General features: G+C 49.5%; 1 protein-coding gene across 4 annotated transcripts in view; it reads right to left on the reverse strand.

Moving 5' to 3' along the window:
- SEPTIN9 (septin 9) overlaps nucleotides 1-20,090 on the reverse strand; it is a 160,773-nt gene that overhangs the window by 70,015 nt on the left and 70,668 nt on the right. The window contains exon 1 of one of the 4 annotated variants that reach the window (XM_063175467.1): nucleotides 8,291-8,361. The exons of the other annotated variants lie outside the window; for them this stretch is intronic. Within the exon in view, the coding sequence (XP_063031537.1) occupies nucleotides 8,291-8,345 (55 nt within the window). The 5' untranslated portion in view covers nucleotides 8,346-8,361. Of the gene's footprint in view, nucleotides 1-8,290; nucleotides 8,362-20,090 lie in introns of those variants that run through there. 4 annotated transcript variants of the gene reach the window in all.

Genomic DNA, 20,090 nt, shown 5'->3' on the forward strand with positions numbered 1-20,090 from the left:
TGATGTCACAATGTCCCCTGCCCTGCAATCCACAGGAGGATGGCTGTCACTATGATATTTTCTGAAAAATCCCTCTGCCAGGATTTTTTCTCTTGAGAAGTGTCACAAAAGAAATGTAAAGAATAATTATCTGATTGTTTTGGAATGTAGCTTGGAGATCATTTACTAACAGGTGTATCTTTGATTGGTTTTATGTGAATTGTGTTGATTAATGACCAATTTTAGTTTAGTTGTGCTGAGACTCTGGTCAGTCACAGGTTTTTATTATCATTCTTTTCTAGCCTTCTGTCTGTATCCTTTCTCTATAGTTTAGTATAGTTTTAGTACATAATTTCTTATAACACATAATAAATATATAATATATAATATATAATATATAATATATAATATATAATATATAATATATAATATATAATATATAATATATAATATATAATATATTATATATTATATATTATATATTATATATAATATAATGTAAATAATATGTACTATAAATAATATATAATATAAATAATATATAATATAAATAATATATCTAAAAGAATATAAGTAATATTTATATGAATCATATAATATAATTTAATGTGATATAATTTAATGTGATATAATGTAATGTGATATAATATAATATAATATAATATAATATAATATAATATAATATAATATAATATAATATAATATAATATAATATAATATAATATAATATAATATAATATAATATAATATAATATAATATAATATAATATAATATAATATAATATAATATAATATAATATAATATAATATAATATAATATAATATTATTGTGGTGGTGTTCGCAGGGGTTTCAGGACGAGGGAAGAAGTGAGAATTTTGACTTTATGTTTCAGAAGGTTGATTTATTATGATGTATATAATATTAAAAGAAAATTATATATTAAAACTACACTAAAGAATAGAGAAAGGATTTTATCAGAAGGTTAGCTAGGAATAGAAAGGAATGGAATGATAATAAAATCTTGTGACTGACCAGAGAGTCTGAGATAGCTGGACTGTGATTGGCCATTAATTAAGAACAACCACATAAGACCAATCAAAGATGCACCTGTTGCATTCCACAGCAGCAGATAACCATTGTTTACATTTCATTTCTGAGGCTTTTCAGCTTCTCAGGAGAAAAGATCTTAGCAAAAGAATTTTTCATAAAGTATGTCCGTGACAATAATATCATATCATATCATATCATATCATATCATATCATATCATATCATATCATAAAATAAAATAATAAGTCTGCCTTCTGAAAACATGAAGTCAAATTCTCATCTCTTCCCCCATGCTGAAGGCCTCACAACAGCACAGCTGGCTGGCACTGACTGTGCCCACCCACCCCAAAGTGCCCTGGCCTGGTGCCAGCAGCCCTGCGAGGCTGCAGGGTCACACAGCACCCATGGCATGTCCCCTCTGGGCACACGAACCAGCCAAGGGCCAGCTTGGGTGGGCACTGTCCCTGTGTGTCCCCAGGAGGGCCAAGGGCTGAGCTGCACCCAGCAGCTTCCCAAAACAATCAGGATAAAAGCCTGAGTCACAGCCATCAGGAGATGAGATGAGAGCTGCTCAGAATGAGCTGGAACAGCAACAAACCCCTTCCTGCCCAAGAAGAAAAACCCTCCGTGCCACTCTTTTGTTTGTCACCAGCAACAAACCTGTTCTTGCTGTGTGTGGCAGGGAGGGAAGTGAGGAGGGGGTACAGACTGCTGGTGCCACCAGAGGGGTGCCAGGACCAAACCCTGCAGGTGTGAAATGAGAGGTGGCCAGGACACCTCCCCATCCCTGGGAAGGGCATGACAGCCCACAGAGAGCTCCCCTGATGGAGCCTGACCCCCACCAACCAGGCACAGCCCCCCAGGAACTGAACTCAGCCCCACTGACTCATTTTACAGGCTCCAAACAGGCTTAGCCTGGATTTAGGGTCACTTGGCTTGTTGCTGAAGACCAAAGGGGTGCCAAAGTCCACTGCAGCAGGAGGGGACAGGGAGGTTGGAGAGGGAAAGAGCCCACGTGATATTCTTGCAGAAAGATGCTGCCTTAAATATCAAAGTCAGAAATGTGAATATCTGGAGTGGTTATGGGCTCTGAAGTCTCCACTATTATTTTTGGATTTATGACACGTCCCCATACAGGTTTTTGTGGCTGTTGTCTCAGTCCTGGCTCCTGGAAAAAGGGCTGAGCAGTTCCCTGCAAGGAAGGGCAGCAAAGCAGAAATTAAACCAGCACCCAGTGAGGCCATGGGGCACCCAGAGGTGCCAGGTTCATGCCTGGCAGTAATTTAGCCCCAGGTTTGCTGGCTTGTATTGGCCATGGTCACTCAGAGCTCTCAGAGCTGACCCAACACGTCCCAGAGGTGCTCCCCACTCACTGCCCTGCCCCAGCCCACCAAGGGGCAATGAGCAAAGAGCACAGCACTTTAGGGGAATCCCTTACTGAGGGAAAGGTGCTGCCAGGACCTCGGGCACTGGGGAGAGCCAGCACAGAGCTCCAGCCCCTGATTCAGTCCCTCCAGGAACCAGCACTGTGCTTCCAAAACCAAAGCAGCTGCCCTGGCTGGTGCAGAGAGCCATCCCCTCCCTGTCCCTCCCAAGCCAGGCTCCTCTGCAGGGTCTGTGTATGGTCAGCACAGTCTGTGCTCACTCTGCCCAGGGCTGGAGCTCACCTGAGCCAGCCCTGGAGCCTGCCCTGCTGTGACACCCCAGGGACACTGCCCAGTGCCACGGTGGGACACACAGCCCTGCTGTGACGCTGCCCAGTGCCAGGGTGGGACACACAGCCCTGCTGTGACACTGCCCAGTGCCACGGTGGGACACACAGCCCTGCTGTGACACTGCCCAGTGCCACGGTGGGACACACAGCCCTGCTGTGACAGCCCCAGGGACACTGCCCAGTGCCACAGTGGGACACACAGCCCTGCTGTGACACTCCAGGGACACTGCCCAGTGCCACGGTGGGACACACAGCCCTGCTGTGACACTGCCCAGTGCCACGGTGGGACACACAGCCCTGCTGTGACACTGCCCAGTGCCATGGAGGGACACACAGCCCTGCTGTGACGCTGCCCAGTGCCAGGGTGGGACACACAGCCCTGCTGTGACACTGCCCAGTGCCACGGTGGGACACACAGCCCAGCTGTGACGCTGCCCAGTGCCACGGTGGGACACAGAGCCCTGCTGTGACACTGCCCAGTGCCAGGGTGGGACACACAGCCCTGCTGTGACACTGCCCAGTGCCATGGAGGGACACACAGCCCTGCTGTGACACTGCCCAGTGCCAGGGTGGGACACACAGCCCTGCTGTGACACTGCCCAGTGCCACGGTGGGACACACAGCCCTGCTGTGACACTCCAGGGACACTGCCCAGTGCCACGGTGGGACACACAGCCCTGCTGTGACACTGCCCAGTGCCACGGTGGGACACACAGCCCTGCTGTGACACTGCCCAGTGCCACGGTGGGACACACAGCCCAGCTGTGACGCTGCCCAGTGCCACGGTGGGACACACAGCCCTGCTGTGATGCTGCCCAGTGCCACGGTGGGACACACAGCCCTGCTGTGACACTGCCCAGTGCCACAGTGGGACACACAGCCCTGCTGTGACACTGCCCAGTGCCACGGTGGGACACACAGCCCAGCCCACCCTGCACAACAGGACTGTAAACAACAACCTCTGGATGATCCTACAGCCAAACCAGGGCCAGAGGCCATCCCAGAGCCCACTTCACATGGACAGAGAGATCATCAATTCTTCCCTTTGCACTCCCTCACAATCTTTTTATTCCCAAAGAATTAGATTGACACAGGGAAAAACCCAGCCCACAGCAGCAGGTACCCAGGGCTGTGACCAGGCAGATGCAGATTTTTGACTCTGTGGCTCGAAGAGCAGTTCTGCAGGGGAAGACACAACTTCTGCTGGGGAAGACACAAAACTTCCCTTCCCACAGGCACCTTCCTCTGGCTCCTTCCTCTCCCACCACAGGAGGATTTGGCAGAAAACTCCCATCCAGCCCGTCCTCTTGTCTCAGGTAGAGAAACACAGATGTGGAATGAGAGAGAGAACACTCTGAAGTGGCTGTAAAGCCCAGCTTTGAGGGTATCAGAGGTGATTTGCTGTCTCGCAGGAGCAGCTCTGGCTGTGCCCACACCGAGCTGGCCACAAAGAGCTCCAGGAGAAAGCAGTCACTGTTTGCCTTTTTGTGGACAGCCCAGGAAATCCAACAATTGAGGAGCTTTGCTTCACTCCCAGGGCTGGGATGATCCAAGATGGAAATAGGAAAGATCTTTTTGCGTTTCCTTTTCCAGGCATTGAGCCCTGGCACACCAGGGACTGTTAGTCACACACTCAGCTCCCTGCCTGCAGCTCATCCTGCAAACCCTTGGGCTGGGCTTGGGGGACACACCTTGGACCTGAGAGAGACACACAAAAACAAAGCACATCCCATCTCCAGGCCTTTCCAGCCTGCTGGATTCAAGGCACATCACCCACACTGGCACGTTCCTGCTAATATTAGCCCGGGGTGAGTCCCAGCATGTGCAGCATGCAGCTGCAGCTGCTCCAGGGGCAGCAGGAACGGGGCCCTGCACAGCCCAGGGGTGCAGCACGGCCACGTGTCCCACAGACATCCCAGGCATCTGCTCAAGGAGGTTTTAAGGATGAGTCTGTGAGTTTTGTGCACGTAGAAAAGTCTATTTATAATGCAGAGCCCTCCTGAAAACGAGCGGGGTGATGATTTTTGGTGGCACCGGGACATAACTTAGCATGAGTTTGTATCTCATTGGGACAAAGTCCGCTGGTGAGATGCTAAAAATACCCTGCACTGGGTGGTGAGAGAAGTGTCTGAAAAGTGTGTAATAATAAGGAAGAGTAAATAAATAAAACGGCCAGAGAAACCCTGTGATCAGCAGTGTCATGTCCTGGCAGGGCTGGAAAATCCCCACCCAGCTCCACAGCACTGCCAAGGCTCACCCACAGCCAGCACACATTCCCAAGGGAGCTGGGCTCTGAGCAATGGGAAAATCAGGGATTAGGAGCCATCCACAAATGCTGTCTCATGGTTTCTGCCAGAGCAAAGCTGCCCCCACACAGAACCCCTGGGAACCCTCCTGCCTCTCCACACACTCACAGCCCCACTCAGCACTTCCAGCAGGCACAGTTTACCCCCACTGTGACAATTTGTGTTTCAACATTACAGGGAAACTAATCTGGTGCTGACTGACAGCACTGGCAAAGGCAAGGAGTGCTTGGCATTGGTGCTCTGCACCAGAAACTGCCAGCAAAAACACACCCCAGTCACCCTGGCATGAGGGACTGGAGCAGATCTCCCCTGTCTCACTACCAGGCAGCAGAAACTGAGTGCACAAAGCTCTGGCAGGATGAGGAGTTCCACACTGTGGGGTTATCTTTGTGCAGCATCACAACCAACCAAAGCTGTGAGCAGGAGCGTCACCCCTGCACAGTGGGGCACCATTTATGGACACCAGCACTCCCACATCAGCCAGCCTGGCTGGGTCAGGGAGCTCTGGGCTGCAGGGACTGGCACCTCACCAGGTGGGTTCAGCACTGCAGCCTCCCCTCCCTGCAGCTCAGGGTCTGTGCTGAGACCCCGGGGAGCTGAGGGACCCAGAGCCCCCTCAGAGCACAGGTGAGCCTGGGAAGCACTGCTGGAACCACAGCTGAACCAGCCACGCTCCTGAAAACCTGCCAGGATCTATAAACCCAGGGGCAGAGATGTTATTGTCTGTAAATGCTGGCAAACCACAGACCGAGTGATGCTCCGTCCCATTAGAGACAGGGAAGCTTCTGTCAGTCAAACAAGGGGGATCGGAATCACAGAATGGCTTTGGTTGGGAGGGACCTCACAAATCATCTATTCCCAACCCCTCTGCAATGGGCAGAGAACACCTTCCACTAAACAAAGCTGCTCATGGTCCCATCCAGCCTGGCCTTGAACACTTCCAGGGATGGGACAGCCACAGCTCCTCTGGGAACAGTTCCTGGACTTTTCTAGAGCCCTCCTCCTGCAGGACCTGCTGGTCAGTGCAAGATGGGCACTGTGAGCATCCCCATCACAGCACTGGGCATGAGGAAAACACACCCTGCTGCGCTCTGTTTTCTTCTCAAACGCTTCTTTAATCTGGAAATTGAACTGGAATCAAGTACCTGGCGCTGCTTCCCCCTCCCCAGGGGCCCCTGCAGCCTCCCCAGGCTGGCAGCTCCCCAGCCAAGGCTGCAGCTCCCTGCCTGCTGCAACACAGCAGGGACAAGGAGCCAGGCAGGGATGCTGGGAGGAAAACAGGCAGGAACAGCCAGGGTGGCTGGGGAGGGCAGGCAGAGTGTGACTGCAGGGAACAAAGAGAGCTGGGGATGCTCTGCTCTTGAAGCTCCGTGGTGTTTTTTTGGCAGATCTCTCCTGCTTGGCCAGGGGCTGCGTGAGGCTGAGGTACCCACCCAGCAGTCGGGAACACTGCATCTCTCGCCCTCCGGGCTGCAGATTAATTGCTGCCTTTTGGGAAGCTGCTGTGCCAGGCTGAGAGCTAATTAAATTGTGAAACAGTAGCCCGGATCCCTGCTCAAGGGCAAGGCCAGACCTTTTGGCTTCAGACACACGGAGCTTTCCCCAGCCTCTCCCTCTGCACTGGCAGGAACTGTTAAGCGCTCCACAGACTGAAAATAAAGGCAAGACGGAGCTGCTGGGTGCCACGGAGGAACACACACAGCCCAAACAGGGCCCACAGCAGAGCCTTTACCGTATCCGAGTGGGGAATTACTCATTCTTCGGAGATTTAAATGCAATTGGGGCAGCAGAGGGAAGTGGTAATTACATCAGCTCGCAGCCCTACGTGGGGAAGCTCAGGACAGTCACAAAGGCGCCCTTGAACCCAAAGGGGCGGCGGATTCGGGTCACTCTGTGTCCCAACACTTGTTAGTCCCAATCTGCCCGAGGAACGTGACTTCCCTCAGCCTCCTGCGCTGGGGAGAGCCCAGGGCATGGAAACGGGGAGGTGACCGTGGCTAAACCCCGGGGCAGGGGATGCCAGGGGAGGTAACCCTACAGCAGGGACCGCAGGGACCCCAGCTTTGCCACCGGTTTCCTGCCTGACCTGGAAGAGGAACCCCGGCTCTCGGAGCCCCCTCGGCTCCCCAGCAGGAAAACCAGCAGAGTTCTGCTTGCCCAAGGTCAGCCCGGCTTCTCCAGGAGGCGGAGGAGCCTCAGCCTATAGCGCTGCACACGCAGCCTCTGGATAAGCTTTCACCGCGCGGCCCCAACATCTCCGCTATTTCGGATTCTTTTTTTTTTTTTTCCTTTTTCTTTTTTTTTTTTTTTTTTTTTTTTTTTTTTTTTTTTTTTTTTCCAGAAACCGCTGCACAAAGCTCCGCTTGGGTCGCTGCCAGGACGCGCAGGGATGGATGGAGCCGCTCTTCCAAAACTCTGCTCGGGAGGAAGATGAGCTCCCTTCGAGCCGATCTCTCAACGCCTGCTCCAGGCACGGCCCCCCAGCCCTCCTCTGCCTGTCTCTCACTCCCAGACCCATCTGGCAGCAGCACGCTCCCCGCTGGCTTATCTCGCTTGGAAAAAGCAGAATACCAGGCGAGAGGAGCGGGGGAGAAGCCGTCCCGGTCCGCACGGGCAGATCCTCCAAGGGCGCTGGAGCTCTGCCACGGGACAACAACTGCAGAGCTGCCGCTGCGGGGATTCGGGAAAGTGGGATCGTTATCCACATCCCAGGGCTGGGTTTGCACCCCAAAAGTGGGAATCAACAGAAAGGGCTTTCTTTTCAGACTTCCAGTCTGGTCTGGTGTTTTCAGCTGAAAAAACTACATAAATGAACACGGGAAGGGCAGGAAAGGAGAAACATCCCGTAAGACCCTGCCTTGGCAGATACACCAGCGGCCGCAGCCGCTCCGGACAAAAGGCACCGACAGCCCTGGGGATGCCTCCGTGGGGCATCCCGCTCCTTCCAGCCCTCCCTACCCGCGGGGCGCCACCCCAGCCTGGCCCAGGACCCCAGCGGGGCTCCAGCGGTGCGGGGAGGCTGCGGCAGCCGAGCCTGGGGACGCCGAGCCCAGCTCAGCCCTCTCCGCTTTTGGCTCCAGACACACGGAGCTTTCCCCAGCCTCTCCCTCTGCAAACGCAGCAACTATTAAGGGCTCCATAGACTGAAAATAAAAGCAGGACGGCGGCTCCTCCCGGCTGAACCCCAAAAAGCGGCTGCTCCCTCCGTGGGTCCCCATTAGCAACCCCCGCGCCCCACCCACCTTCGAAGTCGGAGATGATGCCCTCCAGGTGGGCGCTGACGGCCGGGTCGGCCATGGCGGGGCGCGGGGCGCTGCCCCCCGGCTCCGCGGTGCGCGCTGCGGCCGCGCGAATGGCGGAGGGCGAGCGGCTGCGGCCGCCCCCCGCCCCGCCGGGCAGCCAGCCATGCCCCCGGCCCGGCCCAGCCCGGCCCGGCCCGGCACGGCCCCTCGCCGCGCACTGGCTGCTCCCCACGCCCGTCACGCCGCCCCCTCCGCCGCGCCGGCCCCTCCGCGGGGCGGCGGCCGCGACCCCCGCTCCGCCCTGATGTGCGCCCCGGGTTATACCGCGTCCCCCGGGTTATACCGCTGTGCCCTCCGCTCGGGGAACACGCTGGGGAACCAAGCAGAGCTGCCCCACGGAGGGTTGAGGCGGCCCCACACGGGTGGGTCGCTGCCCCGATGTTCTGGGCACCCCCGGGCTGTGCCCCATCCCCCGGGCCCGCTGCGCCCCTCGGCTCGGAGCCCCCACGCTGGGGAAGCAAGCAGCGCTGCCCCACACGGATGGAAGCGGCCCCGATGTTCTGGGCACCCCCGGGTTATACCGCATCCCCCGGGCCCGCTGTGCCCTCGGCTCGGAGCCCCAGTGACGGGGAACAGGCTGGGGAACCAAGCAGCGCTGCCCCACGGAGGCTGGAAGCGGCCCCACACGGGTGGGTCGCTGCCCCGATGTTCTCCGGCGCTGATGGAGCCTTTTCGCTTCTCGGTTTAGCCTTGTTTGGAAAGGGACAAGTCGGCCACGCTCCGTTTTGTGGTTGCTCAAAATCAAACCGGCGCTGCGTTAACAAACCGCTGCCGAATCCAAGCAGCCCCGCTCTGGAAAATCAGCGCTGCAGGAAGGAGCGGAGGGGAGGCGAAACTTGCCCCGATGCTGAGCCCAGCGCTCGGTGCTGCCACGGCTCCCTCCGCTCCAGCCCCAGCCAGCGAGGAAAGCGCTCTGGCACCGACACCAGCCCCGTCCGTGACACTGCTGCCCCTTCCCCACCTCTCACACCCTCCCAGGTTGAGCATCTCGCTATCTGATGCTTCTCCCTTTCCGGTGTTGATTCAAATCCTGCCCTCTTGACCCTCTTTTTTATCCTCCCCGCCCTGTGTTTTAATAGCATCATTTTAAAGTGATGATACCCCCTGAAATGTGTCCAGGCACATCAACAGGAAAGGAAAAATGAATGGGTTGGGCTTTCAGTCCACTTGGGGTGAGCCATAAAGGAAAATGATGTAAAACATTAGGACAGTTACTGCAGAAAGTATGAGCTTCACCACAGATGTCACCCTTTTAATTTCACACATTTAAAGTCTGCAAACACCACAGACTCCCCCAGAGTGTAAATGAACCAGAAAATGAAACCAACAGTACCAGTTTCCCAGACTCAACCAGCTCCAGGTTCTCCACACTGTCCAAGGAAAGGCATTACTTGAAACCATGAGAACTGTTTAAATAATCTTGAGAGCACCTTTACAACAGAGGTATGATATTTTAGGGCAGGTACAGTGGGTTTCCTCTCCTCTGGCAGGCAGCAGTGCTCAGCTCTTTCATTTTTTGCTCTCCTTGTGGTGTCACAAACCACCAGAGCAGCGTGGGGAGGGACAGCTCTGCATCTCTCTGCATCACAAACGCAAACAAAAATGCCTTTCCTGCAATACAGTGTCTGTAAAACTCCTTGGTGCCATCCTGGCTGAGCACCACCTGCTGTTCTCCATGGCTTGGAGGAGAACAGGAATGGCCATGGACCTGTGGCTCCTGTGGCACTGAGCTCAGCACCCGGGTGCCAGCTCCCTGCTGTCCCCACCGCAGAGGGCTGGCCCGTGTCACTGGCATTGATTTTGGAAAGAAAGTGTCTTTATTTTTCCCCTCCCAAGCAGTCTTATGCGGGTCACACCGGCAATCCATTTCCAGCAGGTAAAAATGTAGCTGTCAATAATTAACTTTGTTACTGAGAGAGAAAAAAGTCCCCCTTTGTTAAAAATCATGGATGACTCGCTGACTGGAAGAACAGAACCTGGATTATTAGCCTTTTGCAAAATCTGTTAAACATCCTGACTGCAGCCTCATCACAAAGTTGTACAATGGGTTTGAGCAGGAAAAAACAAAACAAAACAAAACAAAAACTAAGCAAGACAACCTAAAAATCCTCATTGTAAACAAGGCTTTAAAAGAGCAATACCAGCAATCTGAGGAAGAACCAAGCACATTTTTTGATGTTCAGAACCTACGCCCTTGCAAATCCCATAAGATTCAACGTGACAGCCCCTGCTTGGAGTTTGGTGGCACTCTCTGAGCTGTGGTCACACAGGGATTGGGGTGATGCTGTGATGGGAACTCTGTTTTTGAGGTCAACGGGAGGCAAGAAGAAATAAACCACTAGAAAAAACCTCAAAACCTTCTTGATGGACTGTGGTGGGAGCGTCACAATGACGTCTGGTGGAGCTGGTGAAGGAGCTCAAAGCACTTCAGCAGAAGAGGTTGGGGCAGTTTGGGTCAGTCCCAGCTCCCTGGGTCACTCTGTGTTTCCCAAGCAAAGGCAATTTGGGTTATGTTATCATCCTGGATCTAATAAAAGTTTAGCAAATGGAGCGGCCCAGAGGCGAGCCCCATGAAGTGTGAAATAAAATATCCAGGCTAGAAGTAGGAGTTCCTTTTCATTAAAACCAGCTGGGTCATATTGCACCCATGTGCACCTAAGGCACTAAGAAGGGGGGAGAAAGATGGAAAATTACAGCAACTGAAGAATAACAAGAATATCCAGAGCTCTAACAGTAAATATTTAAAGCAGCAAGGTATGTAAACAGCTCACCTCATAGCACATACCCCAAACTCCTGCTAGAAGAAGAGGAGCAAGCTTTCCTCCAGAGAGATAAGCCCATCCTTCTCTCTTTTGGAGACTCTCTTACCCTTTTATCTCATTGAGCCACATCAGAAGCACAGCTTTACAAGAGCATCAGGCCAGAAAAACCATCCCCAAGCTGCACATAACCAAGCTCCACTTCATCTGGTTTTCTACCTGCATCCTCAACCCAAAAGCTCATGTTTAGCCAAATCCTTCTTCTACAAAGGCAGACAACCCTGGGAAGCTTCTACAAAGGCAGGCAATCCTTCTCCAGAGGGATGGAGAACCTGCCTCCTCCTCTGGAACTGGGTTTTGGTCAGCACAGCACCAGTGTGTGCTGTACTGCTCAGCCAAACACAGTTTGACACAGCCCCTGCTTTGCCTTTTCCAGGTAGATCGAGGAGATTGAGGACCCTGAGACTTCTCCTGATGAAAGATCTCCCACAGTGATCACATCACCTACACTGCCTCAGATAAACTAATCAGGGTCTGCTCCCTCTGTCCTTGTGGCAGGGATTTTCTTCAGTCACTTCTCCGCCCTTCCTGCTCCTTCCCCCAGACACATCACAGGTGTTTGTAATTACATTTTAATTTTCATCTGAAAAGAGAAAGAGCTCCCTTTTCAAAAGGAAGAGAGCAGATCACATCTCTTCTATCCCTCGCTGCTCCCCTTGCTCACACAACCAAGGGTCTCACTCACTATTTTTACTGTACCAGGAGCCTCACCTCAAGCTCCTGCTTTGATAAGACCTTCGGGATCCTCTGCACAGCAACTGCTGCTCAAGATAAAATTCCTGCTCTCCAAAGCACTGGCTGCTGGAGAATTTTAGGTAAATATTTTCCTTGCTGTGTTACATTACAGTAGAAATATTTCTTGTTTCATTATTACACCAGGCCACCACTGACTGCCCAGCCCTTTCTCCTTCACCATCACCCTGCTCTTCAGATGAGCAAGAAACTTCCTGCAAAGTTGTTTTATTGGCCTAGAAATGATTTCCTGCCCCCAGAAAGGCAGTCTGTAAAATCTGCTGAGCACTCAGTTACAGGTACCAAGCTAAAAATGGATGAAAAGAAGCTTTAACCCTTTTCTCTCTGGGTGCTTTACCCCTGGGCTCAGGGTAAAAGCAGGGATGTTCCTCAACATCCTGCTTCTCCAAATCTCAGCTCAAACTCCTCCAGAAGCAGCCAGGGCTGGTCACAGCTTCTAACCTGGCATGGGTGTGGGGGATCACAAAGCAACCAGGCTTAGAAAGGAGATTTCAAGGAGAAAAAAAATCATAGGAGAGAAAAAAAAATCATAAGAGAAAAAACCGCAACCAAACAAGGAGATGGCAGGTATCAGCTTCAGAAGATCCTTCAACAGGCCGAGGCAGAAAAGGGACTTTCCTATCCAAAGCCATTTCAAGCAGCGCTCTGCACTTTCCTTGCAGGCTGCTAAGAATGCAGTTTTTCAGGCAGATTTTCCTCCTCCCACAAGTCAAGGTTTTTCTGAAGCTCTTATCAGTCTCACAATCTGCTGCAGTCATGAGCATCAGGCTGGGTTAGATGGGGCCGTGACTCATTGTGGCTACCTGAGCCTTAAAGTATCACCTACACAGAAGTGAGCAATTGTGAAGGCAGCTCTGAAGACCCACAGGATCTTCCCCTTCCTCCTCATATGTTAATTAGAAAACAAAACTCTTTATTGATTATGGCCTCTTCCACCCCATGCTTTGAGGCTTACAGACCAAAAGGACCATGTAGGAGCAGCTAAATTTCATTATTATTAACCACTCAATGTTTCTTTGAGAGCACAAACACCTTTCCTTGATGCTGATCTCAGGTGAAAGCTCCCCAGCCTTTCTGGGAAGGTGCAGGGGATGGGTGGAGGCATCTGCAGCGTGAGACACCAACCCAGAGTGCTCAGGGCATCACTTCCAGCTCAGCACCAAGGCAGGTGGCAGAACCCAAGAAATTCCTCTGGCAGCCCTAGAAAACTGGAGCCCCTGCCCAAGGAGCTCAGAGACCCTGGCACAGAGCCCAAGAGCCTTTGATTTAACACTTAGAAAAAAAAACTACCAACATTATATGAAGAATTACAAGCCATGAAAGTTTAAATAAAATAATAGTGGGTTTATCACAAAATAAAAAATAAATTTTTTAAATTTTTAGAATGAAAGTTCAAGAAAAAAAATAGAAGAATCTGAGCATGTCCAGCCTTTCTCCTTCTTAGCCCCCACCTTCTGCTGTGATTGCTGGCAATTTTAGATTAGTTTAGAATAAAAGCTCACTGTCTAACATAAGTAATAAGTATTAGAAAGTAATTACAAATATTGTTCACACAGTTTTTAGTATAAAAAAATAACATTGCCCCAGAAGCTAGCAAAGTGCCTCTGTCTTGCTGAGCAGACCTCAGCAAGTCAAGAGAAAGAATTTTATAGATAAGAAACAATAAACAACCTTGAGCCCAAAAAATGAAAAGCTCTGACTCCTTCTTCCACCACCGGGCTAAGAAAAGAAACTTTCTAACACATCTGAAGTCACTCTGAGCAGCAGAAGATCCCGAGAGGCAGAGTCACAGGGAGACACAGATTTACATCACCCCAAGGTGAAGGAATGGTGGAGCTCTTCTCACAAACCAAAAATAAAGGCTGTTACCATCACCTTCCCCTCTGCTCCTTGCAGTGCTGAGTTCCTGCCCCTGCCCCAAACCCACCTGCGAGAGCTGCAGCCATCTCCACGTGACAGCTGGGGAAACTGAGGCACGGGACAGATGTCACTCAGCAGCAGGGAGCTGGCAGGCCATCCCAGCAGGGCAGGGAGCAGTGCTGGGTGCCCCTAAACCTTGGGAATTGCCCCTAAAGTTTGGGAATTGCCCCTAACCCTTGGGAAGTGCCCCTAACCCTTGGGAAGTGCGGCTGTCCCTGCCTGGGGACGAGGGGACTCCGGAAGGAAAATCAGCCCCGGCTCCCATCCCCTGTGCCCGTGGTTTCGTGGGGATGAGGGAACAGCCCAGCCCTGGTGACGCAGGAATTGTCACCAAAAGAGGCTCCAGAGGATCTTCCTGCTTCCCCAGGGTAGGAAACACGGGCAGGACGGACGCTGGGCACACTTCCCTTCCTCCGCAAGGAAACCGAGAGCATGGGAAAAGCTAAAATAATTCTAAACAGGGTGGCTAATTTGAGATTTCTGGATAACAAACTGATTTATTTATTTATTTATTTATTTATTTATTTATTTATTTATTTATTTATTTTAATGCTGTTGGATCTCATCCTTTAGTGCCACAGAGCGGGCCAGGTAACTTTGAAGAGTGGATAACAGGAAAAAGACAAAATATGGAAGAATGGCAGAAGGGCAGCACTTAAAGGGCTTTTAATAAAGAGTTTGCTCGTGAAAAGAGCCTCAGCACAAAGGACTTCACTGCCCCTGTAGGTCCCAGCATGGCCACAAGCCACCAATGTCACAAAATTCAAGTGAGTAACTCCTAAATTGTATTACATTTGAGACTTTTAGCAGCAAGGCAGAAACGATTAGAGCTCCCTCATGAGCCATCCTGGCTGCCCAGCATCACTCACACCCCACAGAGGGTGGAGAGGGGATGGGGCTTAAGAAACATCACCCACAGATGCACTGCGGGGAAGCGCTGCTCCGGACAAAGATCCCTGTTGCCAAGGGAACAAAAATACCCCAATCCAACCCCAAATATGGTTATGGTATAAATGGATCAGTAAGAGTGGACCTGATAAGATTTTAAAGGGATAAGGTGTAAAGGGACTAATGTGAAATCAAGGGAGCAAAAGGCCAAAGAGGTTTCTGCTGGTAGGAAATTAAAGAAGGCACGAGGAAGAAGATGGTCCCTGAAGCTTCTCAGATATTCAGTGTACAAACAGGGCACACAGCAAACTTGGTGTTCTGCAGCTGACGTGCCCCATGGGAGCTGGATGGGTGAGGAACAAGCACAGACAACCACAGCCTCCTCTCCCCCCCCCAGCAGATGCCCAAGAAGATGAAGATCAAGGCTTGCCTTCCTGTCAGCTTTAACCCCATTAAATCAGCACACAGAGGAGGAACCAGCCTGCTCTTCTCACAACCAGGGATGCACCAGGTGTGGTTCCACGGAGCAGGGCAGGGGCAGCACCAACACCCTGGAAACAGAGCTGGGTCTGTCCTGCTCCCACTGTGCTCATCCCTGATGCTCCCAAACACCTCCCTGGGATTCATGGGGTCACCCAGGGCCAAGGTGGGATTCAAGCCCAGGGAGTGCCTGCTGGAAGGATGCTGTGGGTCAGCACTGGCTGGGCTGGGGGGCACAGCTCTGCCCCTCCATGGATCTGAGCCTCATCCCCTCCAAGGAGCAGCCACCCAGCCCCCTGACTGTTGGGATCTTTAGCTGCTCACAGTGACCCTGAGATGTGTTAGAAAGTCTCTTTTCCCAGCCTGGTGCTTGAGGAAGGAGTCAGGGCTCTTCATTTCTCGGTCTCAAGTTTGTTTATTGCATCTTATCTATAAAAAATTTTCTCCTGCCCTGCTGAGGTCCATCCAGCAGGACAGTTCAGGCACTCTGCCTGCCCCCAGGGCAGTGTTATGTCTTTATACTAAAAACTACATATACAATGTTTACAATAATTTCCCAATACCTCTGCCCTATGTTAGACAGTGAGCTTCTATTCTAAACCAATCCAAAAGTGCCAACATCACAGCAGAAGATGGAGGTCAAGAAGAAGAAGAAGGAGAAAGGCTGGACACACCCAGTTCCCTCCATCTTGCCTCCTGAACCCCCATACCAGAAACCCCAAAATCTACTTTTCCACCTTGTGATAAATTCACTATTATTCCACCTAAACTGTTGTAGCTTGCTGATCCTCATATAAGGTTGGTAATTTGCTCCACAGGTCATAATCAAACCCACAGGTGTTTTGGGCTCTGTGCCAGGGTCTCTGAGACCCCTGGCAGGGTCTTGGCCATCCTGGACAGCCAGAGGGATGTTCTGGGTTCCCACATCTGACCTGGTGTCACAGACAACTTTTATGAAAAATCCTTTCCTTAGGATTTTTCCTCCTGACAAGCTGAGAGGCCTCAGGAACAAAATGTAAACAATGATTATCTGCTGCTGTGGAATGCAACAGGTGCATCTGTGATTGGTCTCATGTTGGATGTTTGTAATTAATGGCCCATCACAGTCAGCTGGCTCAGACAGAGAGCCCCAAGCCACAAACCTTTGTTATAATTCTTTTATAGTCTATTCTTAGTTAGCCTTCAGATGAAACCTTTTCTTCTATTCTTTTAGGATAGTTTTAATGTAATATATATCATAAAACAATAAATCAAACCTTCTGAAACATGGAGTCAGATCCCCATCTCCTCCCCACTCCCAAAACCCCTGTGAACATGGTCACAACCTGGAGCTGTGCACACACACACAGCTGGAGTCACTGCAGTGCCAGCAGCTCCATGCCAAGGCAGTGATTGTGGCCACGGTGCTGCCCCCAGGGACACCATCCCAGCCCCCCTGGGTGTCCCCATGGCACTGCACCCCCGTGCCTGGGAGGGCAGTGCCAGGCAAGGGAAGCTCAGCTCCCTGGTGTTGGTTAAACAGCAGGGCACGCTTGCAGAGGAAGGAAATGGAAAGAGGATCAGGAACTGCATCTGCCTGAACCCCAGGCAGTGAAAACAAACTCAGTCGCAAGCTCTCGTTCTTCTCAGTTTCAGGTCAGGCTTTTTTAAGCGCCTGGGAGGTGCAATTTAGTATCCAAGCAGAAAACTGACTTAATTACTTTAATTATATTTCTTTAAAAATAATTATTAATTACTGCTTTTTAGCATTAAAGCCAAACAGGCACAGAACTCAGTGTCTCATGACAGCACAGATGTTTTAATAGAAACAAGAGGCTTCAGGAACTTCAGTGCTCATCCTTAATGAGTTTAACACACACAGGGCTCAGCACGTTTCCTTTAGAAAACCTTCCTGCGTGGCTGGCTCCAGGAGGAACTGCAGTGCCTGGGCCTTGGGGCAGGGAACACCTTTTCACGGGTGGTTACAGAGGGGAGGAGAAGGTGAGGGTCAGTCAGAACACTGAATCCCTGGGAAAGAGGCTGTTTCCAGCACTGTCAGCTTCCCAGCAGCCCCTAACTGGGGAGAATTTGCAGGAATAAATAAACTGGCAGTGCTACAAGCACAGTGCACTCCACCTCCAGATGTGAATGTCTCATTTCCACGTGGTGGCCGAGGCAGGGCTGGAATCTCCATCCCAGGAGGCGGGCACAGGCCAGCCCCTCCACACATCCCACACATCCCAGCTGCCCTGGGCACTGTCCCTCACCCCTCCAGTGCTCCCCATCCCTGTCCCATCACATGAGGCCACCAGACCCCTGTGGACTCTCTGGTTGCTGTTGATGTTCTCTGCCCCGAGATGTGCAGAATGTCTCTGCTTCAGCCCACACAACTGAAGAACGAGTCTGGACTCTTCACTTTTCAGTCTTGAGGTTGTTTATTAATTCTTTTCTATAAAATTTCCTCTCTGCCCAGCCGAGATCTGCTCAGCAGGGCAGCCACAGGCACTCTGTGTTGTCCTTTTATACTACAAACTACATATAACATATTTACATTTAATTCCCAATAACTATCACCTATGTTAGACAGTGAGCTTCTACTCTAAACCAATCCCAAAGTGCCAACATCACTGCAGAAAATGGAGAACAAGAAGAAGAAAGGCTGGACACGCCCAGATTCCTCCATCTTGTCCCCATAATTCCCATACCAAAAATCCTAAAATCTACATTTTCACCCTGTGATAATTTAATTATTAGACGATTCAAACCTGTGTGACTTTCAGGTGCTCACACAAAGCTGGTAACTTGCTCCAGGGGTCAAAATCAAATCCCCAGGTGCTCTGGGGACCCTGACAGGGTCCTCAGCAACTCTGGACACCCAGAAGGATGCACTGAGCTCTGTGGGACCAGGGATGAGCTGGGGAATCTCCTCTGGCAGCCCCTGCTGCTCCCTCAGCCACAGCTCACGACCTTTTCAACCCAAAACTTTCCAGCCATAAATTTACCAGCCTCATGGCAGCAAACTTGCTTTGCTTAGGCTTCTCCCCTGCTTCTCAGAGAGCCATTTCCAGCAGCCCCCAGTTGTTTCTCCCCACTCCTCCGAGACATTCCAGGCACGCAGCAAAATCTGCTGCAGCACAAAGACCCTAGAACTCCCTGGAAAGGTTCACAGGCTGCAGGTCAGGCCTCAGGAGCAGCTGGACCTCCTGATCTCCTTGCTTACCATCAAATTATTATTATTATTATTATTATTATTATTATTATTATTATTATTATTATTATTATTATTATTATTATTATTATTATTATCATTCCTCCTTTCTGACATAAAGCAGTTTGATAAGAACAATTCTCACAGGCTGCAGGTCAGGCCTCAGGAGCAGCTGGACCTCCTGATCTCCTTGCTTACCATCAAATTATTATTATTATTATTATTATTATTATTATTATTATTATTATTATTATTCCTCCTTTCTGACATAAAGCAGTTTGATAAGAACAATTCTCACAGGCTGCAGGTCAGGCCTCAGGAGCAGCTGGACCTCCTGATCTCCTTGCTTACCATCAAATTATTATTATTATTATTATTATTATTATTATTATTATTATTATTATTATTATTATTATTATTATTATTATTATCATTCCTCCTTTCTGACATAAAGCAGTTTGATAAGAACAATTCTCACAGGCTGCAGGTCAGGCCTCAGGAGCAGCTGGACCTCCTGATCTCCTTGCTTACCATCAAATTATTATTATTATTATTATTATTATTATTATTATTATTATTATTATTATTATTATTATTATTATTATTATTATTATTATTATTATTATTATCATTCCTCCTTTCTGACATAAAGCAGTTTGATAAGAACAATTCTCACAGGCTGCAGGTCAGGCCTCAGGAGCAGCTGGACCTCCTGATCTCCTTGCTTACCATCAAATTATTATTATTATTATTATTATTATTATTATTATTATTATTATTATTATTATTATTATTATTATTATTATTATTATTATTATTATTATTATTATCATTCCTCCTTTCTGACATAAAGCAGTTTGATAAGAACAATTCTCACAGGCTGCAGGTCAGGCCTCAGGAGCAGCTGGACCTCCTGATCTCCTTGCTTACCATCAAATTATTATTATTATTATTATTATTATTATTATTATTATTATTATTATTATTATTATTATTATTATTATTATTATTATCATTCCTCCTTTCTGACATAACGCAGTTTGATAAGAACAATTCTCACAGGCTGCAGGTCAGGCCTCAGGAGCAGCTGGACCTCCTGATCTCCTTGCTTACCATCAAATTATTATTATTATTATTATTATTATTATTATTATTATTATTATTATTATTATTATTATTCCTCCTTTCTGACATAAAGCAGTTTGATAAGAACAATTCTCACAGGCTGCAGGTCAGGCCTCAGGAGCAGCTGGACCTCCTGATCTCCCTGCTTACCATCAAAAGATGAATAAGAATAAGAACAAGAACAGAACAAGAACAAGAACAAGAATAAGAATAAGAATAAGAATAAGAATAAGAATAAGAATAAGAATAAGAATAAGAATAAGAATAAGAATAAGAATAAGAATAAGAATAAGAATAAGAATAAGAATAAGAATAAGAATAAGAATACTTTCTGACATGAAGCAGTTTGATAAGAACAATTCCCAGATGGAGGCACAGCCCCACACCCACTCCTCTTCCTCTGGGCAGCATGGACACGGTGTGGGAGCTCACTGCACAGCAGGAGCAGGACACAAGGGCAGGGGGAGAGGAAGAATGAGCACAATTTTCCTTTCCTTTTACAGGTTTTGGCAGAGAGCAGCGAAAGCACCAGAGGGGATGCTGAGGTGTGATCATCCACACAGCACCA

Source organism: Melospiza melodia, chromosome 24 (assembly GCF_035770615.1).
Source record: "Melospiza melodia melodia isolate bMelMel2 chromosome 24, bMelMel2.pri, whole genome shotgun sequence".
Classification (NCBI taxonomy): domain Eukaryota; kingdom Metazoa; phylum Chordata; class Aves; order Passeriformes; family Passerellidae; genus Melospiza; species Melospiza melodia.